Source organism: Enhydra lutris, unplaced genomic scaffold (assembly GCF_002288905.1).
Source record: "Enhydra lutris kenyoni isolate GAN:26980312 unplaced genomic scaffold, ASM228890v2 scaffoldscaffold58, whole genome shotgun sequence".
In the NCBI taxonomy this organism is placed as follows: Eukaryota; Metazoa; Chordata; class Mammalia; order Carnivora; family Mustelidae; genus Enhydra; species Enhydra lutris.
In genome coordinates, this window is record NW_019154142.1 from 4,321,687 (window position 1) to 4,349,030 (window position 27,344).

General features: G+C 46.0%; 1 protein-coding gene across 5 annotated transcripts in view; it reads left to right on the top strand.

Moving 5' to 3' along the window:
• The window catches only part of LOC111158275 (FYN proto-oncogene, Src family tyrosine kinase), a 209,337-nt gene that overhangs the window by 159,865 nt on the left and 22,128 nt on the right, over nucleotides 1-27,344 (top strand). For 3 of the 5 annotated variants that reach the window (XM_022520200.1, XM_022520199.1, XM_022520202.1), the window contains 7 exons: nucleotides 4,287-4,385; nucleotides 7,296-7,399; nucleotides 8,356-8,505; nucleotides 11,089-11,253; nucleotides 14,306-14,485; nucleotides 16,187-16,263; nucleotides 16,362-16,515. In XM_022520200.1, the coding sequence (XP_022375908.1) occupies nucleotides 4,287-4,385; nucleotides 7,296-7,399; nucleotides 8,356-8,505; nucleotides 11,089-11,253; nucleotides 14,306-14,485; nucleotides 16,187-16,263; nucleotides 16,362-16,515 (929 nt within the window). Of the gene's footprint in view, nucleotides 1-4,286; nucleotides 4,386-7,295; nucleotides 7,400-8,355; nucleotides 8,506-11,088; nucleotides 11,254-11,670; nucleotides 11,827-14,305; nucleotides 14,486-16,186; nucleotides 16,264-16,361; nucleotides 16,516-27,344 lie in introns of all 5 variants that reach the window. The other 2 variants (XM_022520203.1, XM_022520204.1) reach the window with 2 other exon arrangements.

Genomic DNA, 27,344 nt, shown 5'->3' on the forward strand with positions numbered 1-27,344 from the left:
TAATAATAAACATGTTACACAGAGTGGAATAGTGCCTACGGTAGTGACTCCTTTAAAGTTCTTTCCATCTTGTTAAGGAGAAATCCGGGATTAGCGGGTCCCATCTATGCATTTGATAACGTTGTTATGGATATGCTCTCTTACGGTAAGATGACAGTAACCAAATTGAGAAAGAATATAGCATTTATAATAAAAACACTCCACAGCTCAATGGAACAGGCTCTCCTCTGTGTGCGGATGCCACTTCCTGGCTGTCTCAGGGGCCAACAAACCCAATGAGTGATTTAGGGGATTGAGAACGGGCTCTTTTAGTAAGTCTTTAAATTAGAGAAATAGGGGAAGCTATTATAAAAACTTAAAAGTTATTCTAAATGAGAGCCTTAAATCATATTTTTGAGTCAAAGCAAGATAAAGTTAAAGAAAATCTCACCAATGCTGAATTAATGAAATATCTGAACTGTAAGAACAGGTTTTTTTTAAGTGCATTTTTAATAATGTTAATTTTCACAATAATTTAAGAAGTAATAAGTCACATAGTAAAGATTCTGTTTTCCTAAATCAAGGTGAATGATTTGTGAAAGAATATTATTTGTGGGTGAATTGGACTTCCAGTGCATTGAAAAGATGATTTATTCATTTGCTCAAAAGATTTTTTTGATAGATGTTTTGAGTCTGTACCAGCCTTTTTGGGCACAACCTGTGAGGCTACTACATAATACATTGTTTCCTTATCACCTCATATTGCCTTTGATGGAAAAAGTGACCCTAGATGGCCTCAAAAAAGAAAAGAATTTTCTCTTTCTCATGAGTAACTGAAAACCTTTGTGAGATTAATGGAGTCACTTAAGAAAAAATCATGAATTCCTGATACATGACTTTAGAATGAGCTGATAGTTGGATTCTAATCTGTGCTAAACTATTTAGGTGCTAATTTCAAAATGAGATGTTAGTGCTGGATTTGAAATGGAAATTGTAGTTGACCCTTGAGCAATGGGAGGGTTGGGGCACCAGCTCCCCCCACTGCGCATGGTCAAAAATCTGCATATAACCTTGACTCCCCAAAAACTTCTAATAGTCTACTGATGACTAGAAGACTTACCGATAGTCAATTAACACATACTTCATATATGTATGATATATACTGTGTTCTTAGAATAAAGTGAGCTAGAGAAAAGAAATGTTATTAAGAAAATCATAAGGAAGAGAGTACATTTACTGCACTGTTTTTATTGGGAAAGATCTGCGTATAAGTGGACCTATGCAGCTCAGACCTGTGCTGTTCAAGGGTCAAACATACTTGATTAATCCCGAATCATCTGACGGGGCATCGTGGTGGCTAGGCCGTTAAGCCTCTGCCTTCGACTCAGGTCATGATCCCAGGGTCCTGGTATCAAGCCCTGCATCTGCCTCTCTGCTCTGCGGGAAGCCAGCTTCTCCCTCTCCCACTCCCCCTGCTTGTGTTCCCTCTCTGGCTGTCTCTCTCTCTCTCTCTCTCTCTCTCTCTCTCTGTCAAAAAGAAAGAAAGAAAGAAAAAGAAAGAGAAAAGAAGAGAAATCCCAGATCATCTGAATAAGATTGGGGTTGTCCAGCCCCGGCAAAATGTATAGGCTTCCCGCCTCAGGTGACATTTCCACGTACCCAACAATGATACTAGATAGTCTTCTTAATTTAAATCAATTAGAGCTAACTTGATGGAGGTTGCAATTAAAGATAACCTGCTGCTGAAAGCTCTTAATTTTTTATTATTTTGGAGCATTTCCTGGGTGTGGGGTTTGGGAGGTGGAGTAAGGGAAAGAGAAAGGAGAAGGTTGGGGAGATGGTAGGTATTGTTAATTTTTTATGATGAAATGTCTCCATCTGGTGGAACTTTAGAGTAGTAAACATTGTCACCAGCTTGAAGCCTCCAAAGCCGTTTCTTAGCACATGTTCAAAGAAAAAAATTAATTTCCACATGTGTTCCTAGATGGTATACTTAACAATTGCATGTATTTCTTTTAGAGGACACAGAAATGAAACCAATATAAACTGTTCAACGGTTAACAGTTTTACTTTCATGATTTGAGGCCAAAAGCCAGAGGAATCCAATAGGGGAGCAGCACAGTACACCACACGATCAGTAAAGACCCAGATCCTAAGTCGAGTGGTGGGTCCACAGGGGTTCATACGCATGTATGTTCCTCCATGCCTGTCAGTCATTTCCTGAGACAAATCTGGACATAAAGTTTTCTTAGCAAAGGACTTCCCGGGTATGAGAACTTATCTCCTTGTTTCGGTTGATTTGTTCGTTTAAATTTGTCTAATAGGGTGAAAAAAGGAAAGACTGAAAAATGAATTAAAACATAAGTTTTTAGGGGCACCTGGGTGGTGCTGTCGGTTAAGTGCCTCAGGTCTCAGGTCCTGATCTCAGGGTCATGGGATGGAGCCCCGCATCGCAGAGCCTGCTTAAGATTCTCTCTCTCCCTCTCCCTCTGCCCCTCCACCTTCTAAAATAAATAAATAAATCTTTAAAAAGCCAAAAGACATAAGTTTTTAAAAGCCTTTGCCAGCACCCTGTTTTCTCATGGGCTGATTTGTGTCACTTGTGCCACCAAGCAGTGGCCCACAACCACACCAAGAGCACGTGTGGGCTTGCCGCCACTTGCCTGTTACTTTATTAAATCCTGTCTGAGTTGTTGCTCATCAGTCTCCTCGCTCAGACAGTCAGTCTTCAGAGAATGGGGCTCTCGAGTAAGGCGCGTGTTAATACAGAGGCTGGTTATTCTCTACCTGATCCCATCAGCCTAAGAACGATCTTGACCGGGGCTAAAAGCCAACACATTTTCTTCACTAGCTGAGGGCTTTGACACAGAGTCCGGCCACAAAATGATGTTTAATAAAAAAGGGTAGGGTTTTCTCTTGCTGCCTCCAAGGACCAAAAGAGGAAGGAGAACAGGCCGTGAGCCCCTGCTGAAGAGCCACCAGACAGGTCTTGGTATGCCCAAGAGCAGCGGCCTCACCACCTCCCCTGCCCTCGCACCCCTGACCGCAGGCGGGTGCCGGGTTCTGAGGACTCCGCACAAGGCAGGGCTGCAGCCCCACATATGTGTGTGGGGAGAGTCACACACTCTGCCCCTTCTCTCCGTCACACGTCCATTGCCGTGAGTCCAACACATGAACTCCAACCATTGAACTGACCCGTTTGTTCTGAGAGTGGTGTTACAAGCCCCCCTTTCACGTCCTTCTGCCCGCATGCCTGAGAGCCCTCCCTCCCCATCCCGGCTGAGACAGGCTGTTGCCTGGAACACTGGGTCTTACAGAGTGGGGAGACTCAGAGCCTCAAGTGCCTGGCTGGTTTGTGTCCTCCCCCCACCCCTGCACACTTGTACACACACATCTAGACCCTTCCTCTCCTGTGCACCAGACTCAGATCTGTAGTCAGTGGAATAACCTCAGGTTGAAGGCTTCTGAACCAGGCCTACCCTGTTGGCCTCGTCGTTCTACCCATTGTCTTGAAAGCAAGCAAGGCAGGTATGAGGGGTACGCTTTCATTCCTTCCTGGGCCTCCTAGCAGGCTTCCTGTCTGAGATGATGGGCAGATGAGCTGTTTTCTTTCCTGATATATCTATTAATGGCTAACAAAATAACACTAGAGCCAGCAGACAGTTTGCATCTGTCCAGCAGTACCAGAGGATGCTGCTTACCTCAGGATGTGAGTTGAAATAGAGACTTAGCTAAATTAGTAGAGTTAGTGCATGCTTTGTTTTTCCTTCTAGCTTTGCTGAGATATAACTGGCACATAACATTGTATAGGTCGTGATGGGTTGTGTACAACATGACGGGTTGTACGATATGTATGGTGTACCATGTACAGTGTGGTGGGTTGACACATGTATATATTGTGAATATTTACCACAATAACACATCCTTCACCTCACATAACTACCATTCTGTTTTTGTTACAGGATTTTTCTGAAGTAGCCTGAGGTTGGGTTCCCTTCCCCTCTGTCCAAGTTGGGGACACTTACCAAGCAAAATGCCCCTCCACCCCAAGAGAGCTATCTCATGTCCAGGGTCCGACGTTGTTAATTTGCAAATTAAATAAGAAATGAGAGACAGCACCGGAGTCAAGCGACAGTCAGCTCAGACTGTAGCCCTGTGACCCTTACAAAGGGCTATGTTGGAGTGTGGAAAAATCAGGCAGTGGAATGACTAGGAGATGGTCTTATACTCTTACGGCGTTGAGTCTGTAACTGTAGGACACTGAAATGGTCAACACATTCACTTCCTTTTCTCTTTGTTCTCTGCAGGGAAGGAGACTGGTGGGAAGCCCGCTCCTTGACAACCGGAGAGACTGGTTACATTCCCAGCAATTACGTGGCTCCCGTTGACTCTATCCAGGCAGAAGAGTATGTTTTGTTTGTTGTTTTCACTCAACTACTTGCTTTTAAAAGTTAGCTGTCACAATAAAATGCCATTAACTTTGTGCAGGAGGGAAAAGAAATTCGCTAGAGTGATTTCAGGGCTGAGAGGATATGCCGTGTTTTCCCAGGCCTTGTGCTGTGGTTTTTGCCATATCTATGTAACACTTGTACTATTACTAACTTACTATTTTTCCTTACACCTGTTTTTTAAAAACATACTTAATTCGAAAGGGATCGTTATCAGAACCCTAATGAAAACCCAATATTAGGGGCGCCTGGATGGCTCAGTGGGTTGGGCCTCTGCCTTCCGCTCAGGTCATGGTCTCAGGGTCCTGGGATCGAGCCCCGCATCGGGCTCTCTGCTTAGCGGGGAGCCTGCTTCCTCCTCTCTCTCTGCCTGCCTCTCTGCCTGCTTGTGATCTCTGTCTGTCAATTGAATAAATAAAATCTTTAAAAAAAAAAAAAAAACCAATATTACTTGCCATAGATAGAAACTAACCAGGAAAACACGATGAGGTTCTGGCCAGAGCATATGTTGTTACTGTGAGCGCAAGGTTCGAAGACTATAGTCTGCTGAAAAAAAATGAGAGCGAGGGTGGGAAAAAGAATGGGAGTGGGGAGGGGAAGAGAAAGGTGGGGAGGGGGTCAAGGGGGCAAGTAATTATTAAAGATCAGCATGAGATTTTCTTTCTTCATGTAATCGGAAATATTAAGGGGATACTGAAGGTACTTCTCCCACAGCTCAGGGAAATCCTCTGATGGTGCATTTCAGATGCTCCTTTCCTTTGAGTTGGGGTCTTGGTTGGTTTCTTTGATAGTAAATTGTGACTAGCTGTTAGTTGGACCAAGAAATTTCACTGGTACCAGTTTGGGGAGATGGTCTGTAGGCTGAGGGGATTCTAGGAGGGACAGCCATTGTTCCTTTTGCTGACCTGTGGAGGACTCCTGGCCACTTCCAAAAGGGAGAACTCTCAGAGTGGCTTGTGTGAGGACCCTCTTTTTTGAACTGAGGGAAAGAAAACTGGCCCAGGACTCCCAAACCTGGGGATCTCTCCTCCTCCCTGATGCCCTGGGGATCTGTCTCTTCTGGGAGTCTTGCCTCACCAGTAAGGGAGTCAAGAAAGTCAGACACGAGGCCATCTTTGGCTCTGGTACTGCATTTTGCACTGGGGGTGAGACTGCACACCCCAGCCAAACCCCCAGCTGGTTCACCGTCTTGCCTTTAATTCCTTTATATTCGCTCTAAGACGATTGCTTTTGTTCCCCACTCCCAAATACTCAGTGCTTCTGCGCTCATTTTTTCCTTCTAGGGAGTGTGTTTTATCATCAGAGAATAAAGGAATTTGTATCGAATTTTTATTTTAGGGCACGTTTGCAAACATCTTTGTGTTCGTTCAGAATAAAAGGCACCACTAAATGTGGCATTTTGATTTAACTGGGAACCTACCAACTCTATATTTAAGTTATATACGTGTGTAATGTAATATATTTTTTAAATACTTTGTTTTTAAAGAATAAATTAGCATTCTAAGGAGATAGCGCGTATGGTTTTACATAGGCAATTAATTACCATTATCTGAAAATGCTCTTGTTTTAGTTCCATCCATTGTTCTAACAGCTCTTTTTTCAACACTGTTCGCGGTCGTGCTGCATTTTCATTGGGCGGCTGATGCAAACCCGGAAAGTCATTTTTCATAAATAATTGTTGTGATTCTCTTTCCACCATCTAGTGCTAAGTTAGGATCATTACCCAGTCCGGTGCCTTTAAAAGTCACTGAGGAGCTCGCTTTTAGCGTGTCTTTTCCCATCTTCAGTGAGGCTCTTTCATTCACAAAAGAATTTGACAGGGAACACATAATAGCTGTGTTCAAGTATAATGAATTAAAATTTCATTTTAGAAACTGGATCCTTTCACAGTCGAATATTCTAAAATTGTTTCTAGGCACAGATGCCAGCAGGGCGCTCCTGACTTCCTCCTCAGATTCTCACAGCCCCTGCTGCTGCTGCTTCAGCACCCCGTGCAGAGACGTTAGCCGAGGGCCGGGCCACGGTTAGGGCTGCAGGGTGGGAGGGAAGAGAGGAGATAAGCAGCCGAGGTTGTGAGCTGACTGGAGGTGCTGCCTTCTCACATGGCACCAGAGTGTCATCTCAGGGAGGGTGGGAAGCGTCTGCAACGCCAGTCATTTGTTAGGGACGCGCTCCTTGACTGTTCACAGGGACCCATCCCTGCATCTGTGCCGAGCACGCATGCGCAGATCCCCACCCACCGGCGGGCAGAGCCTTTCATTTACCCAAGTCCTCACACCTGCTGGCCAGGAAGAGCATGAAAGCAGGCATCCAAGGGCAGCAGTCATCTCAAATTAGGGGTCGTCTTGACAATTTTTTTCAAAGCTGCTATAGGTACAAAGTTACTGAAAATATCGGGTCTTTGTTCTTTATCCGTTCTGACTGACTTTTTTTTAATGCTTGATTAATGATCTTCTCTAGACGAAGGCTGCGTTTCATTATTTCCCAGGGGTTGTAATTATGCTCCGAAATCCCAGGGTCTTGGAGGTGTGCATGGGAAGGGTCTCCTGCAATTGCCGTTTCAAAACAAGGTCTTGGATTTCTCCTTTTGTGAATGCAGGGGGCAGTGTTAACACAAACCAGTTCTTGTCACTCTGGAAGGGAAGGGAAATCAGCCACAATTCGAAACTGATTTTTTTTTTCTTTAAAGAGTGAAAGAGATGGATTAGGGATGGATGGAATCAGGAGCAGACTGAAAGGGAGCGAGATGAGGCTAGGAAGACATGTGGAGGGAAAGGCTGCGTGTGTGATCGGAGGTGAGGAGGAGTGCTATTGCATTTTTGTAAATGAGCCTTACAAATCGCTTCCTTCCCTTGATCTCATTTAAAGGTGGTACTTTGGAAAACTTGGCCGAAAAGATGCTGAGCGACAGCTTTTGTCCTTTGGAAACCCAAGAGGTACCTTTCTTATCCGTGAAAGTGAAACCACCAAAGGTAAGATAAGGAGTTGAAGAACTTGGTTGTCATTCAAATCTGTGGATTAGTCAGAGGGGATGAAAGGCTTATCTCTAATGTACAAGGGTTTTTAAATGGCACATATCCTCCCTGCCTTGTGAATGGAGTCCTATTTTTAGTTTTCCCTCCAGGCTCTAGAACTGCAGACAGCTAAAAGGCCTGCAGAGGCTCAGAATCAAGCCCTTCGTCCTGAAACAGAGGCCAGGCAGCTTCACTCCTGCAGGCACACAGGATCGTAGAATTTGCAGCAGGTCTTTAGAATTACGGCTTTCTACAACTCTTAGTTCCTCAGGCACCAATCCTACAGGTCGTTTTTGCATTCCTTTTGTTTTTTGAAAACTGACTGCTTTCCTCCAGCCTCCGGCCTTTCATTATTTAACCACACGTTAGAGCCCAGGAGAGAAGCTGGGCCAAGGGAAAGCAGGAGCTGTGGCCTTCCAGCTCGATCTACCAGACGTGGGGGTCTGCTCCTGAGACAGGGTTGTGAGAAGGAACTGGAGGCTTCCTTTTAGAGCCACAGTCCTTATACCTGTTTAACTCACACTGCCTCTGCCTCTGCGACACTCCATGGACAAGGATGATGAGGAAAGCCACCCCTGCTGGCTGGGCTTTGTTGCTCTTCTCTTCATCTTCCCCCCTCCCCAGGGGAGTTGGGACTGTACCCTATTAGGCAACACGAGGGTACTAAAGAGAGTGTTGTAGGAAAAGCCCAGGTGGGCTTTCATTCTCAAGGATAAAATCACTGAATTGTTACTATCTCCTGACACTTGTAATAAAGAGGTGTTTTCTTCCGCTGAGTGGAAGTGTGTGTGTGCACATGCGCATGTGTGTCCTCTTCATAATTGTTGATCAGAATACTCAAGTAAACGAGACCCAGAAGACAAACGAGCTCGCAAAATGATTGGAGCTGCTGATGCTATGTGCGTTTTTACCAGGTGCCTATTCACTGTCAATCCGAGACTGGGACGACATGAAAGGAGACCACGTCAAACATTATAAAATTCGCAAACTTGACAATGGTGGATACTATATTACCACCCGGGCCCAGTTTGAAACACTTCAGCAGCTTGTACAACATTACTCAGGTAACCCTGATTCTAACTAACTAGTAACCCCTGGTACCCTGGAGGGGATGGGTAGGCGAGGGGAGGTGGTGTGTGTTGGGGGGGGTGGGTACTGACAGTTCGCCAGCCGCACAAGGTGGGGCGCAGCTGAAGAGGTTCTACCAGGGTTGTTATTAGTTCCATATGTATACGTTTGTCAAAAGACTGTAACATTCTAGTTCCCAAGGACAAAGCAGTAAGTTAAATTGTAAAAGCTGTTGTCTTTTCCTGTTCCCCTGGAGTCTGGAATCGGAAACTGTGACAGGAGAGGGAACAGTGTCTGGGAGGGAACTCACAGGGGGCTCCTGTCGGGGGTCCCCCAGTTCACACTCAGCACTCACAGGAGTGGCTGCACATGCTTTTCATTCCCATGACCAGAGGAATTTTGCAATCCACTTATCATGTTCTGTTTCTCCACCAGTGCTGCTTTTTCCTAACAAGATACTGTAGACTGTGTGACCCACACATGTAGCACGGTTACAGCTCTTGTATGAAACTTCGGAACAGTCAGTAGAGCAGTCGCTGTCCTGACCCCCGATGTCACTGCTAGTGTGTTGTTCCTAGAGATGTACACTTACTAGGTGTTTAGGTGTGCAGTCTGTACATTTTAGTAGAGGATGTGGTCTTACACATAAGTATCAAAATGACCGCTTTCGTTCCAAGATTAGCAAAAGCCTCCCATTATGTAACATACACAGGTGGTTTTTTATATAGATACATATGTACAGATATAGAGCTATGTCCCCTTAAACCCAGTAGTATTTTTGTGATGTGTATGTGTGTGTATATGTATATATACACTCATATATGCATATACACATAGACACATTTTATATTGTTCTTCAAGACAATAACAACACCACAAAGTAGTACACGACTTGATCTCAACTATTGCTCTGTGCACATTCATTTTAAAAAATGTGTGTGTCATTTTTTAGCACCAAGAAAAGCAATCTTTTGAAAATGACAATAAGAAACACCTCTCAATTGATCCTGGGCACTAATGAAAAAGTGAAAAAATTAACAACACTTGGAGTTACTCGTTGATTAGGACGTTGGGTAGCTTTAGTTTATGTGGGTTCTAATGAAACGTGTAGTAGAAATGAAGCAGAATATCTCCCCGAGCTTAAACAACATACTCAAAATGCCTGCATGTGTAAGGATTTTTTCAGATGCCGAAATCTATTTCATTACAGCCAGACATCAGCAGGATCCCCAGGGTTTGGATCATTTGAAAATATTGTGTTGGAAAGGGCACCTTAATAACATCGTAAAGCTGGAAGGAGAGGAGGGATATGAAGAGCAGTAGACATTTTTTAATCTCAAAAAAAATCCATCTCAAGTTAGATTTGTTTTTATATTGGCTTTTCCTCTTCCCTCTTTCCCTCTCCCACACAATAAAGTGTCTTTGAAATACTGAAACATAAATAATTTCCTGCCTAAACATCTCAGAACTTGATCCTACCACAAAGAAAGGAGTAAAAAGTAACTTAGAGCTGGTTCCCAGAGAAAAGACAACAACCCTACATATGATTTCCCTGGGTCTGAGGGGCCTCCAGCGGGGTGTGGGGCTCTGTCCACCTCACAAGCCAGGCTCTCTATAGCCTTTGTCACTGCCCTGATTCCTCGTGCTTTGTTACCTTCCCTTACCTGACAGATGTTTCACTTGGCATTCAAGCAATTTCTCCCCCTCACCACTGCCAGATTCTAAAAGGTATATTCTTAAAAAAAAAAAGAAGAAGAAGAAGAAAGAGAGAAAGAAAAGAAAGAAGAAAATTCCAAATAACCCATAGGTGATAATTGTTTTCCTTTGTCTTTTTCGTAGGAAACAGAGTGCTTTCACATCCTTGAGTTTCTGCAGATTTCAGTTTCCTTTCTGTTTTGAAACCAGATTTCTAAATTATATATTAGAGATTATTATAAAGATTTGTTTTAATAGGAAATATCAATGAAGCAAGAGTATCTGATTGGTAGAATAGAGTCAGTTAAAAAGCCAGAGAAATCCTAGAGAAATGTGACCTCTTTCTTCCCCTGCCAGGTGTAATCTTTAGTCTTACTAGTTTATAATAGTCTAACATTCTATGGAAAGATCCTGTACCAAAGTTACAATTTTAAGTATATTCATAGCAAAGAAGGTCCCTAAGCCCTTGACATACAGAGGGAGGGGACAGTCGTGCTGATGTTCTGTAGTCCAGATGTACCCTTTGAAATCAGTGGAAGTATTTTCAGGATTCCAGAGACATGATATTAGCATACTGGGCAGAAAACATTTTTCTTCCTTAGTGAGTATAGAAACCAAAATAGCCGTACCTGTACCTGTATATGTGCGTAGCCTATATTATACCCGGAAGCACAGAGCAGTCCCACCTAAAATGTCCTCTGTCCTACCTCCAGTGAACATGTTTCAATGTCTGGTGTCTAATCTTCCAAGATGTGTGCAGTTCTCTGCTGATGTAGCGCTGTTTTGAGCAACGCCATGCGCTCGCTGGGTTTGTGTGATTCTAAGTGTTGTTTCACGTGTTCTGCTTTTCTCTCCCTCTCCTGCTGCTGTCCCCGCTCCATCAGAGAGAGCCGCGGGTCTCTGCTGCCGCCTAGTAGTTCCCTGTCACAAAGGGATGCCAAGGCTTACCGATCTGTCTGTCAAAACCAAAGATGTCTGGGAAATCCCTCGAGAATCCCTACAGTTGATCAAGAGACTGGGAAATGGGCAGTTTGGGGAAGTATGGATGGGTATGCTGAGACTCAATTATTCTATTACTAGCTCTCTCGTTTGGGAAGTCCCAAACATCCAAGATGGAAGGTGAAAAACGAAGACTTTATGGCCTGGAAGAAGGTTTAAATTACTAATAGTGGGGAATTATGCCTTTGATTTGAATTTCAGAATTCCGGAATTTCCAAAAGAGAGATAGCCGTCAAGATTGGCAGATGGCTCAAATTATGCTATGATATGAGTTTTGACTCATAAGCCAGAAAATAGTATAAGGCATGTTCCAGCCTGCACAAATGCCTTGCCTTTCATTTTCAAGTGCAAATGTTTGCCCAGTGCAGTGTTACCCCACAGGGCAAGTCACCTTCCATCTTTCCTAGTGCATGCATAATTATGGATTATAAGGACTGTGTTTTCTTTATTAATTCCCTTTCCTGTAGAGAAAGCTGATGGTTTGTGTTTTAACTTAACTGGGATTGCATCGAGTTGTACCCCACAAACTTCTGGATTGGCTAAAGATGCTTGGGAAGTTGCACGTGATTCATTGTTTCTGGAGAAGAAGCTGGGTCAGGGGTGTTTCGCTGAAGTGTGGCTTGGTAAGGCAGAGGGCACATTTCATTTTGGATGCATCTCAAAGCCAATTTAAAGACCGTTTGGGGCAAAAACATCCACACAGTCATTGGGACCAAGACATTTAACCTGGCTAGCTAGATGGGCACAGGACATTCAGATCTTGAGAATGTGGCAAAACCGCTGCACTTTTCTGTCCTTCTTCAAATAGTTAATGAAGGCAGGCACACACAGAACAAGAAACCAGTACAATAAGAGTCCATTGTTTCCTCTTCCTAAGACCTGGGAAGGTAAGATACTACAGACAGTTACTATAAGAAAGACCATGGGCTTTTTTGCTCAGTAGGCCTGGGTTTGAATCCTTACTAACTGATTAACCATGAGCAAGGGGCCAATTTAACCTCTTTGTGCCTTTGTTCCCTCATCTGTAAAATCAGAATGATACCTACTTTTTAAGATTGAGGATTACATGGGACAATGCACTTAGAGTCCCCGTGTATAGGAGATGCTCAGTGGACACTCCTACTTCCCCTTAATTTGGTTGTCATGTCGTTGATCAGGCTGACTGCACAGGGACCCTCCCACGGCTTTCATAACACCTTTCGGGCCCTGTTGCAGCTTTGCTTAGAGAGAATCCATAAATTTGGTCCCACCCAAACACACTTGTCAGTGAGACAGATGTTGGTGCTTATGGAATCCTCCTTCTTTCTTTCTTAGATTCAATTCAAATTCAAAAAACAAAATTTTTTTTAAATGTTGCTAAAAAAAAAAAAAATAGAGGTAGGTACCTGTTGCCACATGTACCTGTCCGTGTTTAAGGTGGTCCGCATTAAAAGGTTTAACACAGTGAAAGCACTTGGAACAAAGCCTGGCAAGGACCAAGTGTTTACACAGATGTAGATACAGCAGTGAGGTTGGAGATGGACGCTCGGACATACACGTTTGTGTGTGTCCGCATAAGATACTGTATAATAAGTGTGTATAAATATCTTTATATGGCCTTCCTCTCCCTCATCCGCCCAGTTTGTAATTGAAGTTGTGGATGCCAAGGATTTTAATTTAATCAATTATGCAGTCAGGAAGAATCAGACGTTATACAAAAATTTATTATCAAACTTTATAATTAACAACTTTAAATCAGTATGCCATACTATTAAGAATCTGTTTCCCACTGAACATAAAACATCAAGTTATGCTAGTTCAGGATCAGGAAGGAATGCCAGTGAGACTAACTGTGTTGTTATTAGAGAAGAAAATCTCTATTTAAAATTTTGGGATGCTAACAGCACTCAAATAAGAAAGACCACTGACAGATTGTCAGATTTTCCATTTATGGTTGTGGTCAGATGTTTTATAAGATTTGAATGAACTCTTCTTTAAGCCACTGTTCTTTCATAACTTAGATTCTTGTAGGTTGCATGCTGTAATTATATGAACCATGTCTCGAACAGGGTGACAAAAGTTCACTGAATTTTTTAATTCTAAAGTCAATTATATTCAATATAAAAATTTTAATTTAAACCACTTTTCTAAATAGAAAAGGTATAATCTAACTTCACAAATCTTTCTGTTTCCCTTAGAGATATATGTCAAAGTCCTAGAGCTAATAGTGGAATACACATTGAACTTGCATTTTTTCTTTTTTTTTTCCTTACATTTGGGGCTGAAAGAGATTCAAAAGATAATCCAGTTCCATTCCTATATTTTACAGATGAGGCAACCAATGATCATAAACCAGGCCTGTCTCTGTACCTACCTGATTTTAACATGTTATGCCTAAATATTTCTGTTCCCTCTTAGCTGCTGTTTGATTTTTCCACTGTAAACTGATAGAAGCTATTGTTCTTGTGGCAGACCATCAGTAAACCTGAGGAATTTTCCTTACCTGGTTGAAGTATGGGGCAAGTAGACTGCGAGCTTCTTGCCGATGCTTATCAGCATACTTGTAATCTTACTTCTGTATCAGCTGTTCAAGGACTCAGTCAAGTAACCCATTTACTGAAGACAGTTGAAAGTCTGGAGGTAATCTCCAGACATCCTCAATGTGTTGCCATGTTTTGTTTTTTTTTTTTAATGGCACACTTCATAACATGGAACTTAATCTAGTTTCTTCCACGCTCCCTCTACTACCTAAGGGATAGCTATGGGATGGCTGGGCCTGTTCTAACCTTTGGACATTCGTCCTTGTAAAGAAGTGTCCAGAGCTTTTGGTACCAATTTGTAGTCAAATGGGTGATTACGGAACAGGAAAGCGGCATGTATCAAAATAAGAAAAAAGTTGCAAGAATTATAAACCATAATATAGCCGTAAGGAAACACATTTTTCCTGTTGAAATATTTGACAGAGTCCTTACATTTGATTGTCCTCATTCAACAAAAAAAGATACTAAGTTCTTCTAAGTTAAACTCTAACTTTATGCAAAGTAGCTATTGATTTAAAATCTTTTTTTTTTCCCCATCAAAAGAGGATCTTGGATTTAACTTAATATTGTGGGATGTGTGCAGGTACCTGGAACGGAAACACAAAAGTAGCCATAAAGACACTTAAACCAGGCACAATGTCCCCAGAGTCATTCCTTGAGGAGGCACAGATCATGAAGAAGTTGAAACACGACAAGCTGGTCCAGCTCTACGCCGTGGTGTCTGAGGAGCCTATCTACATTGTCACCGAGTACATGAACAAAGGTTAGGCCCCACCTCACAGCTGACCCACAGGGGTTGTTCTGGGGAGGGCAGTGGCGGTGCCTGCTTGCTTTTTTCCTAGTTTCTTCATGAGTCAAGCATTCCCATCAGTGAAGCACAAATTGTGTGCTCATTAATGAAAACATTTTTTGAAACAGACCATGACCTTGAGTTTGCCCCCCACACACTTATGAAATGCAACACCTTCTGCACGCTGCACATGTCAGGAGTCCCAGCTCCTGGCCGTAATGAAAACATTCATTTTTAATATTAGGGGTGGCGTGGGAGGCTATGATCATTTGCTATCACTTCGAATGCCATGGGCTGAATTTTCTTTTTCAGGGCTGAACAGTTAATATCAGACACTGGACTCTGGGCTCAGTTTAGTCTCCATCTTCTCAGCACCTTTGTTTTTCCAGCATGCTTCTTAAACCTCAGATGGAGAAAAACATGCTTTTAAAGAGCACATTTTTTTTTTTTTGAAGATTTATTTACGTAGTTTAGAGAGAGAGAGAGAATACAAATGGGAGGGGCAGAGGGAGAAGGAGAGAGAGTGTCAGGAGACTCCACGCTGAGCGCAGAGCCTGATGCAGGGCTCAGTCTCAAGACCCCGAGGTCATGACCTGAGCTGAAGCCAAGAGTTGGGCTCTCAACTGACTGTGCTGCCCAGGTGTCCCAAAGAGCACATTTTATTCTCATTCTCTGTCTTTCTAATCAAAGCATTATTGCCAGGGATAAGGCCAAAGATCACTTTGTTTTGGAAAAATAGACAAAGCAAACAAGAAATAACCTTAAAAGGCAAGCATTGCACATCAGAGGACACTGGTGTAATTTTTCCTTTGCACATACTTTCTTTTTCAATATATGTGGAATTCTTGTTTACCTGCCAAACGCTTTGTCCTTTGTGTCCAGGGTTATTTGGTAAATAACTTTGTGATTAAAGCACGGAAGCAATCACGAATGATCATTGTGAACCTCCAGCCTCTGCCGGTGATTGTTTCAGCCCTGGTGTTGGTCCTGAGCTCCTTAACGGCCCCAAGCTAGCAGGGGGAGCTACCTGCCCCACTCTGTATTCCTCAGATACTCTTTCCTTGATTTAAAATCTGTAAATAAGCGAGGCCAGTGATTCTCGAACTTTGCCATGTGTCAGAATCACTCAGGGGGCTTCTTACAATGCAGGTTTCTGGACCCAGCTTCCAGCGTTTCTGATTCTGAATCTTGGGTAGAACCCAAGAGCTTGCATCTCTAACAAATTTCCCAAGGAGTGCTATCCCGCTGGTCCCGGGACCACACTTCGGGAACCACAGGGCTGGACAGCGTCTTCCCCATGTCCCTCCTCCGTGTGGGGCTGTTGGGGGATGAGGCTGAAATGGTGCAGCTCCCCACGTGTGCCCACGTGTCCTTCTTTGTGACACAAAAGGAACCGTATTCCATGTATTGTGGTTTTTATCAAACCTTTGTTGTCCTTAGAAATGGAGTCACCATTGTTTGTTTCTGAAAGAAAACTGCTGTCTCTCAAGGCACAGAGTTTTTTCCTAGCCTCCTTTTTTTTTTTTTTTTTTTTTTGGTATAAATCTTTTCTTCATTGACAGCATTATTCATTCAATCACCTCATTCCTTCTAATAAGAAAACCAAATATCGCCCTTTGTCAGGCATTTTTATCTTTCAGAATAAATTGAAATGGTTTTATATTTTGTTCACAGGAAGTCTACTTGATTTCTTAAAAGATGGGGAAGGAAGAGCTCTGAAATTACCAAACCTTGTGGATATGGCAGCACAGGTAGGCCTCGTGGCCCTTGGACCCTTGCCTCAGGTTTAGCGCCGTGTAGGTGCATCGAGTCATGGTGTGACTTGTGTCCTGTTCCCTGGTCCCCACAGGTTGCTGCAGGAATGGCTTACATCGAGCGCATGAATTACATCCACAGGGATCTGCGATCAGCAAACATTCTAGTGGGGAATGGACTCATATGCAAGATTGCTGACTTTGGATTGGCCAGATTGATCGAAGACAATGAGTACACAGCAAGACAAGGTGGGCATTTCCATAGGATAGCTTGTGATCACATGCTTGGGAACAGTCACTTACTGCACGGTTCCTTCCTCTCTCCTTCCATGCCCTTCCTCCATTTGAAATGGCATTCTTCAGCTGAGGTTTTTCTTCCTGATCTGGCAGGAATCTGATAGCTCTGCAGGTGGGAGACTGTAGTGGCTTCAATAGATGAACAAGATGTTGCTTTCTGGCGAATGAGTGTCCACTGAGGTGGTCTTCCTGGCTTGTGCTGCCCTCCTCACATCCAGGCCTGGGACGCTTTACTTTTGGGGAATGAGGACTATGGAAGGCCAAAAGATAAGTCAAATAACAGCTCGTCATTCCATCGAAGTCTCAGCAGAACACAGAAACATGTTCACTGGAGAATTTAATAAAGGAGTTATTCATAAAGTCATGGGCAGAGTTAGGAAAACCAACATGGCATAGTGTGAGATCCTAGAGCTAGTAAGTAACATCCACCCAGCGGGCCAGAGGCCAGAGGGCAGTGGGGAGGGAACCGCCCCCAGAGCTAAGAACAAGAGGCCACATTTGGCAGAGAAAGGCCAGGCATGGATCCGGTGATTTGTACCCAAGCTCACTCTTCGGGCCTCCTCCAGATGTCCTGCCCAACCTGGCAGGAAGCCCAAGCTCAGAGGAGCCCACTGGTGAGTCTAGCTGGGTCTAGAGCCAGGAGAGAGCAGAAAAGGGATCTAGAAGAAGGATAGAAAATAACAGTGTCCCCCAAGCAGCCAACCACCCTCTAGATCATCTGCCTCCATTCTCCCTCCCCCAGAGATTTGTAGAAATCAGACTGTAGATCAAACACATCCCAAACCAGTAGCCACTCCAGTGGGGAGCTTTTTGGCTGCTTTGAGAACACCCAGTGCCAGGGAGGGAATTCCCAGGGTATTTTCTACCGTCCTGGATCTGCACACAGCGGTCAGCAGGTAGGTGTGTGGAATTAAGTGTGCCAGACAAATGTATCCTCCTCCTGTAAAACGTAATGCTCGAGTCTGAAGGGGATGGGGGGGGGTGTCGTGGCTGCTGCTCATAAGCACGCCTAGGCCTTCTGAGCAGGGTTGAGCGATGATGAGGACATATTACAGGGGAATACTTTCTACTGGGTTTTTTGTTTGTTTGTTTTTTGTTTTTAAAGATTTTATTTATTTGACAGATCGAGATCACAAGTAGACAGAGAGGCAGAGAGAGAGAGAGAGAGAGAGGAGGAAGCAGGTTCCCTGCTGAGCAGAGAGCCCAATGTGGGGCTCAATCCCAGGTCCTGGGATCATTGACCTGAGCTGAAGGCAGAGGCTTAACCCACTGAGCCACCCAGGTGCCCCTCTACTGGGTTTTAGAAGGGCCACCCTGGAATTCTGATCCTTTCTTTCTTCTTAAATTCTTTCATTTCATGCCTGTTCTTCCCTCATCATTCTCAGCAGTCTCGAGTGATGGGGGAAATGTTTAAACGAAGACCCTGGCTCGAGCAGATACCGTCCAAATGCTCAGTCCCATGTTGGTCAGACAGCTCGGCTATTTGAATGTTCCCAACACTTCGCAGTTCCTGTCCTGGAGCCAAATGCCCAAACCGCCAGCATGCCCTCACACACACACATGCACGCACACGCGCACACACACACACACACACGCACGCTACTGCGGAGCCAGATGGCAGGCCATGTCCCTAATCAAAGGCACACGGGCAGCCGTGATTGGTGCTGGTCGTCCAGAGAGAAATGTGGATGTGATTTTGAGTCAAGGCGAGCTGAGAGGGCCTGAGACCTGGCCCTAAAAGAGAGTTCACCCCGCGGCAAACCCATCACGTCCCAACCCAGAGACCCAGAGGAGGGGGAGCAGGTGAAGGTTTGGAGACGTGAATATTTGATTCGGGATGGGGTGAGATTGGAGTCGGTCTCAGCAGACGGTCGTGAAAGCATCCTTGTTTGCATGAGTGGAGTCCTGGCGCCAGATGGGGCTGTCCAGGATCTGTCCCTCCCCTTCTCCCAGACTCTGGACTCTATAGAATTTGTGGTAACAAATTCTGGCCTTGAACCATCCAGAAGGTTGCAGGGCAGAAACCCAGGATGTAGACAGAGGCACTGCGGACAGGGCTGGAGGTTTAGTTCATGGAGTGGGGTCCTTTGGCTGTGGCCCTGGGTGCCTGGCACCGGAGGGGAAGGCATGTGCGAGCCCCTCACCAATTTCCCTGACGGCATGCTTCTGTGGAGCGGGGCCACACTGGCCACCCTCGGCCCTGGCCATCACATCCAATCCTCGTCTCCGACCAGCTGTCCCCATCCCCCTTCTGGTGGCTTCCTCACCCCCACCGTCACTGTCCCACCTGCTGTCCTGACACCTTTTGAAGGATCAGCTTCACACCCTTTGTACAGTGTTTCCTTTGCTTAACTTCCAAATAGAGAGTCCCACCCATCCCTCTTAAAACATTTTTTGCTTCCCTTTTCTCTTTCACAAATATCTTCACATCTGTGCTATACACTGGAGATAAGTAAGGAGAAGTAAATGATGTGGAGAACTGAACTTGGGGAAAAACAAAGGCTGTGGGGCTCCAGGATTTGCAAGGAGAATAAAAGAAATGGTCTCCTGCAGGAGAGGGAGAGGAAGGAGCTGGGGCATTTACAGGATACCTACCGAGAGCCAGCCTGAGGGGGTCACTGTGAAGAGTGTGGAGGGAACTGACAGAAATAGACTCAGGGGTTAAGTAACTTGTACAAAGTCACAGTTAGAAAAAGGGCCGAGGCAGGAGTTGAGTCCAGGTATGGCCAGCACTGTTGCTTCTGCTCTCGTCAGCTGTACTGACCACCTCTCATCAAAACAGTCATTGCAAAAATAAAAATTAAAAACTAAGATTAGACGTGAGTCCCTTTTTCCCTTTATTTTCTGGGAAAGTCTTTAAGGGGGAGCTTCTGATGTGCACGGGTGAGGGAGTTTGGAAGAGCTTTATTTTCCAGCTCTGGGACAACCCAGCTGTTTATAAAATTCCTCCCGAGGGCCTGGCCTGCCCTGGCCTCTTTATGAGGCAGAAAGGGCCCGGTCAGTGTGTATCTTCTCGTGTGCTCTGCAGATGGCATGCGACCCGCGTGCTAACGTTCCTGCTGGGATTAACCAGCTCCTCCACACAGCTGGTCCATGTGCTGGCTAATATTTTCAAGTCGGGTTTTATGATACCCACAGGCCACGGCCAGGATCAATCTTGATCAAGGAAGTGTGGGCGGTATTGAGAAGCAAGGGCCAAACACAGGTATTTAGGGACAGTTGTTTTTCAACACAGCTGTGGGTTTCCCATCTAAGGGAACACTGAAATGTCTGTCACCATTCCCCCTGCCGGGGATGGATCCAGTGATATTTCCCAGGGCACAAGTAGAATTGAAATTTGGACATGTGTTAAACAGCCCTTCCTGCGTTCCTTTCCTCTTACCACCCCCCTACCCCACTGGACTGTAAGCAGAAGCCATGTCAGGGAGAAGGTCAAGACCAGGGTCAGAGCCTGTGAGGGTGGTCCTCTGCCAACAGCCTTCTAGAGGCAACTCGAAATTATTTGGTATTGCTTTCTAATACCTGTACGCCTCCCTCCGTCACAGCAGATCTTCTGTAGTCATAAACACATTGCTAAATTCTGTCCAATCAGGGTGTCAGAGTGATGCCAGCATTAATTATTTGAATGCCTTGTCTGGGAAAGGGACTTTGCTAGGAGCTACAGATCTCAGGAAGCCTGAGATTGCACTGGGGAGGTCTGCAAGCGTGCAGAGGGACACACAGGAGCGGCGCCAAAGCCACATAAATCCATTGCCTGGGGCCTTGGCCAAGTTATTGAGCTTTTCTACACCTCAGTTTGCTTCTCTGTAAGGTGGAAATATATTTTACCTGCTTCGTGCTTTAATTTTTGCCAAGATAACAAAAAACAATACATGCAAAGTACTTAGCACAGTGCCCAGAACATGGCAGGTGGTAAATAAATGCTCCTGTTGTCATCCTGTACAAGACAGTCCTTGGGGAATAAACACGTGCAAGAATGGACTCTAGACCCAATGGAAAGGCTCAGACACTGTGCTGGAAAGGGAGAGAGGAAGCAAAGATAATGTCCACATAGTCAAATGCACATGTCATGAGAATGGACTTGCCAGCAACAGAAATAAGGGAGTCCGGGAAGAAGAGCTCATTTTCAGAGGAAGAGGGTGAGTTTGGCTTTGGGTTTGCTGAACTTGAGGTAGTTGTGATGGTACGTCCCAGTGCAGTGTCCAAGCCCTCACCAGGTGCCGCTGCCATGGTGCTACCTCCCAGCACCTTCCCCCCACTCCCTGCCTCGCCACTTACGCTGACCTCTCCCCTCGACTTGCACCATCGCCTGAGGTCCACCCTCAGCCACCTCCCTACCCCAGCATCAGCAGAGACGGCCCCAGCCCTGCCCGTGCCGTGGGCATCCCGAGGTTCTGCTGTCTGTCTGTCTGTCTGTCTGTGGTCACATGTCCACACCTCACCTCCTCCCATAACCACCAGCAGGAGCGGCTGTCACCAGGCCTTTCTCTCTAAGACTCCCAGCCCCTCCAACCATCAGTTCCTTCAGAGCTCACACAAACACACAGGAAACAGGGAGAATTCTTGATCGACTCCATATTCTTCTTCATAAGCTTTCAGGAAGCCCAGCACTGACTAGTCCTTGATTTAAACCTAATAAGTTCGGGTAGACTTGGCTTGTGGATAAAAACGACTTGCTTTTGTGGACACTTATTTTTTATTTAGCCATAACATACATACAATAAAATGAGTAAATCTGAAATGTCCAACTCAAGAAGTTTTTGCACATTGGTTTGCCTCTGAAACCGCCTGTGGACGAAGACACAGAGCACTGCCAGCGCCCCAGAAGTCCACCGCCAGCCCCGTCCAGCCGGTAGCGCCCAAGCGGGCAGCCACTGTCCCCACTGCTGTCAGCAGAGCTCCTTCTGCTGGCAGTGCAACTTCATAAACACCAGTCCCAGAGTCTCACTCCCCCGAGTCTGGCTTCCCCACCGTCTCTGGGCTTCATCCTTGTTGCTGCACGAATCGGTTCTTTCCCTTTCGTGGTTGGGCCGTGTTCCACTCTACAAATGCATCGCTTCTCTCTTCCACTGGCCTTTCTGATTTGGGGCCATTATGAATTAGGCTGCCATGGTGGTAGCCAGATGTCCTCCTATCTCTTGGATAATCCCAGGAATAGAACCATTAGGAGCCCTTGGGTGGCACAGTCGGTTAAACGTCTGACTCTCGGTTTCAGCTCAAGTCATCACCTCAAGTTCATGAGATCAAGCCCCGTGTGGGCCTCGAGGCTCAGCACAGAGTCTGCTTGAGAGTCTCCCTCCCTCTCCTCCCCCCCTTCTGCTCATGTTCACTCTCTCTCTCACATAAATACATAGATCTTTTTAAAAAAATTTTAAAAACTGAGCCTGGGTGGCTCAGTCGGATAAGCATCTGCCTTTGGCTCAGGGCATGATCCCCAGGTCCCGCATAGGGCTCCTGCTCAGCGGGGAGTCTGCTTCTTCCTCTCCTTCTGCCCCTCCCCCTGCTTGTGCCTGCGCATGCACACTCGCTCTCTCTCTCTCAAATAATCTTTGGAAAAATAAATAAATAAATAGAACCATTAGTCCTACAGACCTCATTAGCATTTGTAGATACTGCCCACGGACTTTGTGGGCATATCTTTGAAGGTCTAATACAGGGTTACTGTGTTATTTGCTGGTCGTGTACCTCCCTCCAGGCTGCGCACAGGACCAGTAAGACTGCGCAGCCTAGGATTCTAAGTTACAAGGCCTGGGTTCAAACTAACTGTATCACTTACAAATCACTTGACCTTTGTAAGCCTCAGTTATAGCATCTGGGAAATGGAGACATGAAAATAATTACCTCACATAATTAGTGCAGGACTACACGAGCCGTCTGTAAAAGCTCTTTGAGGGTTGTGGAATATAAAAACCATTCCTACAGACCTGAAGTTTTTGTGTTTGATGTATATTGTCCTTGAAAAGTATCTTTCTTACCTAAAAACAAAATGTTTAAAAAAAAAAAAAGCCAGCTAATCAGTAAAGAAGAGTCAGTCTTTTCAAAGAGGAAAAAAACAAAACTAGTTGATGATTTTCTGGGCAGGACCGTTTGGGCAGTCAGTTTGTCTGCGCAGCCACGGCTCTGTATTACCTGCCTGCCCCGAGGGCCCCTCCAACCTGACACAGCCAACCAGAGATGCCAGCAGACTTTGCTTTTTCTCGCACTTGCCTTCTCTGCTGAGAACCGCCCCTGCCTCCAGGCCGCCTGGGTCGCTTTTCCTTTATTTCTTTTGCCAGCTGGGCGTCTGGTGGGGCATTCTCAGCAGTGCCCCTGATGGTTGTGCACGCACATGCGCGAGCACACACGCATGTGCACGGGCACTGTTGGAGCAATTCTCCCAAGTGTCTGCGGACCCAGTCTCGCTGCTTCTCTAGAGCATTTGGCCTGAAGATCAGCACAGAGCACCTAGTAGGTGTTTAACAGATATCTGTTTACGGCAGTGAAAACATCCCAAATCACTGTCACATCTACTCACTCTTCCCAGGCGTGCTCTCCTGTGCCCTGGGCACTGGGCACAGCTCTCTCCGGGCATCGGATACCGTGAGGACGGTTTGCTACAGCAGCACCCCCTGCACGCAGTGAGACTGTCTTTGGGGTAATGGGAAGCACAGGAGCTTTGGACCTAGGAGGTCTGATTTCAAATCCTGGCTCTGCCACTTCCTGCTCATGGACTTTGCAGAATCTCTCACCTCTGGGAGCCTCAGCTCTCTCACCCTTGGACGAGGGTTGGTACTGGTCACCTTTCAGGTGATTGGGAAGGTCAGAGAAGAAGCTGTCGGTGTTCATCACTCCTTCCCACTGCTCCCAGCAGCACTTAGTGTCACATCGTTCTGGATAGCCAGACCCCACTCAGCTACACGCGCGTGCACACTCACACACGCACACACACACACACACACTCTGTCTCTCTCTCTGGAATGGTTAAGAATTGGTTAAGACACATGAAATCTGATGATCTTGGTGTGAATCTTAACATCGCTGCTAATTAGCTATAAACCCTGGACAAGTTTCTTTTTTTTTTTTTTTTTAAGATTTTATTGATTTATTTTAACAGACAGATCACAAATAGGCAGAGAAGCAGAGAGAGAGAGAGAGAGAGAGGAGGAAGCAGGCTCTCTGCCGAGCAGAGAGCCCGAAGCGGGGCTCGATCCCAGGACCCTGGAACCATGACCCGAGCCGAAGGCAGAGGCTTTAACCCACTGAGCCACCCAGGCGCCCCTGGACAAGTTTCTTAACCTCTCTGAGCCTTCCTTCCCTCCTCCGACAACAGGGATAATAATAGTTATCTACATCACAGAATTGTTGGATGGCTTTCCTGGGAGTGTCTGTAAAGCACTTAATACACAGCAAATACTGAGCTGATAGCTGTATAGTCATAGTAGTAGTGATAGTAATAGCACTACTACTGATCCAGTGGGTTGATCAAGCTGCTTGTGTGTCTCTCACACGCCGTCTCTCCTTCCCTCCCTTCCTCCTTCCTCCTTGCCCCTCCCATACACGCTTACACACACACACACACACACACACACACACACACACACACAAGCCCCTTGGTCTGTCCCTAACAGCTCCCAGCCAGGTCACCTGCCAATTTGCCTATTTAACCCTCTCCTCTCCTGATCTGAATCATCACAAAGACAGAAACATAAGAGTCGCTCTGTGTGTTGGTTGGCTTTTTTTTTTAAGGTCTAAGTTAATGATCGGCTTGTTGTTGGGGAAGTAAATGTCAAGGCAATTTAATCTTTGGATCTTGGGAATGTGTGTAGAAACCGGGGTTTCCGTGACTTTATATAAGACCTGCTGTGAGTTTAGGCTTGTGTATTAAATAGAAGAAGAAAAATGCGTCTGTTCAAACACTCCCAGTATTGCAGATTTAGGTTGAATAGATTAGTATCTGGAGGAAAATTCACGTATAAATTAGACTGCGAAGAATTCATAATTGTTGCAGTTTTCATGTTAATTATTTCATGTTAAAAAATTGTTACTGCATAAATTAACACATTCTTTCATGGTGAACATATTTTAGAAAGATTTGTTACTTTAATAACTCTTTGTGTATTAGAAATCCCAGATGCCTGTACTAATTAAATATAATCAGATTTTGGATTCAAAAAGCACAGTAGCCATTTAACACAAACAAGGAGGCAGCTAGGTTGACAAACACAGTCAGGAAGAAGCTATCCCTGTTTCTTTCAAATTCTGAATTTCAGCAATTCAGAACTGTGAATTCAATTTCTGTCCTTCCTTTGTATTACAATGACTGAGGATTATCAGACTCAGAACGCCAGCTTTCCAGCTCAAGGGCTTCTACAGAATTATTAATCAGCCTCATCCAAGGCCCCTGTAATCCAGTGGCACATCAAGGCTGATCTCGCCCTGAGATGCCCTCCCTCTGCCCCTGTCAGCACATGCGTTTCTTATTCTCTGTCAACAACAGCATTGCAATTCCCACACAGTGTGCTGTGACCTGAACAGCAAATGTCAGGGAAGGGGAGGTAGGAAGGGAACCCTTTTAATCATTGGACTTAATCTAATTCTTTCCATACTAGAGAAGCAAACCATCCTTTGACAAAAAGCAAACCCTTTCCAAAGCAGCCATTGTTTTAAGGACAGAGCAGGAAACTTGTTTGTTTGGACTGACCCTCCAGCCCCCAGAGTTTACAGTCTGCCCCGAGGGGCTGTCTGGTGAGAGCCTGGGGAACCTCCGGGGGCAGAACGACTTGCCCTCAGCCCGACCTGCCCTCAGCCCGGTGGAAGCCAGCCCTCCCGCTGAGCTCGTGGGGTGCATGCCAGAACCGAGCCTGGTTCTGATCCGGCCTCCCCGGTCCCCAGTTTGGACACTTCCGTCACTAGGCAGAAAAGCACCTTCATTGGTATTCTGCGGTTTCCCGCCCCGGGCTTCCGTGGCCTTTCCAAAGGGATGCTTTGTTTATCTGCCGAGCCACCCTGGAGCTTCGGGGGCCGGGTTGACCGCCAGGGAGTGTGGGTCATTCTGCCCGGGAAAGCGAGATGAATTGTGCACACCATCCATTTTCCGCACAGAAAGAACACGCGGAAAGCCAGAGATCACAGTGAAAAGAAAGAGACAGACTACCTCACCCCTGCCTACCCCAGCTCTCTTTTAAGATTAGAACTACAGGAAGGAGGTGGACTCACTCCTTCCACACCCTGACAGCCCAGGGGAAACAGATGGGACCGCTGTAAGCCCTGATCCCTGACAGCCCGCTCCTCTGAATAGCTTTCCTCTTTAGCTGCACTGGGCAGTCACGTGCTCTGCTCCGTGTGGGTGTCTTTCTCCTTTGTGCTGTCTTGGGCAGAGCAATTTGGCGGTTGTTTCTGAATGGTCAAGAGCATGTCCTTGGTCTGTGCCTCCCATGTTTCTTAGTAATCAGCAAGAAGGAAGCAGATGGTCACCCTCTGTGATTTTAAAGTGTGTAAATAGGAACTGCAGACTGCCATCAAACATCAAAACTGTCACTTGGCTTCCTCGTCTTGCTCTGCTGGCAGAAGGAACTCCTTCATTTGCATCATCTGGATAATCAGGGGCAGGCAGTGCTGATGAAAACTGCCCCCATTTGGAAGCCTCCATTTCTTGTCGCTGAAGGCAGGCACACAGCAGCATCAGGCTGGTCTCCCCCGTGGCACAGGCAGTGTGTGGGAGCAGTTGGAAAAGGCAGCCCCAATGTGGTTATTGTCTTCTGCATATCCTCTCTTCCTTTGATTTCTTGCTGACTCCCACCAAAGCCTCAATATGACCACCAGCTGTTCCCTCGCAGTTCCCCAACCCCAGTGCTTGTCCTTTCCACCCAGCATACTTTGCGGCATGATGTCAGTCTAAACCAGGCCTGCTGCCCCTTCTGAGTTAAGCTGCATCGCCAGACACCCATTTACTATTTAGGTCTGAGTCCCCACCACCCTGAACAGCAGTATCCACACGGCTAGAAAGCCCGACACACCGCTTTCTTGTCTGTTATTCTGGATGAAAGTCTGCAAAGGTAGTGTCCGTCTGACTGGGGCTGTGAATCAGAATCTTTATTCTGATTTTGCTCCTCTTTTGGCTCTTGGAAAGCTGAAAGGGTCCTTGGTTCTAGAATAGTTCCAGAATAGCTAGCAAGATTCCTCCTTTACCCACTTCCACCCAAGAGAACCACTTAAACCCCCGCCAGTGCAGTCTATAAGCAAAGTCGTCTGGGTGGTTCTTAGATTTCCTTCCTGAAAGGAAGGGGACCAATATCCATGATTTCAGGAGATGCTAGTGCGTTCTGGTCTTTTATGCTGCAGGGGAGAGTTCTCTTGGGTTGCCCGTGGTCACCACTGGGAAGGGTGGTGGGAAGACAAGCTGCCAGAGCAGCCTCCCATCACCTGCTGGCTCCCCCACGGATTGCAGAAGTGTCCCAGCTGGCTTTCTGGTCTCCTCCCCATGAGGCTGCGCTGCCCTTCCCTGCTCACCTCCTGCCTGCCCTTCCTCAGCTCCAGGACGCCAGGCCTAGCGCCCTGGCTGCGGTCTCATCCCCCGTTCTCCCTGGCGGCTGGGCATTCTGATTCGGTGTTCAACACCCACCGGTGGACCTTGCACCCTTCTCCATCTGGTCCTCCATTCTGGGCCTCCCTTGAGACTTTCCTCACCCCTCTCAGCCTGAGCATTCCTGCCAGGGAGTCAGCCATGCCAGACTTTGGATCCGCGCCTTGCTCGTCGGTCCTTGCCTGTGTAGTATGTCCAGGCCCTGCCGCTGGCCCTTGGT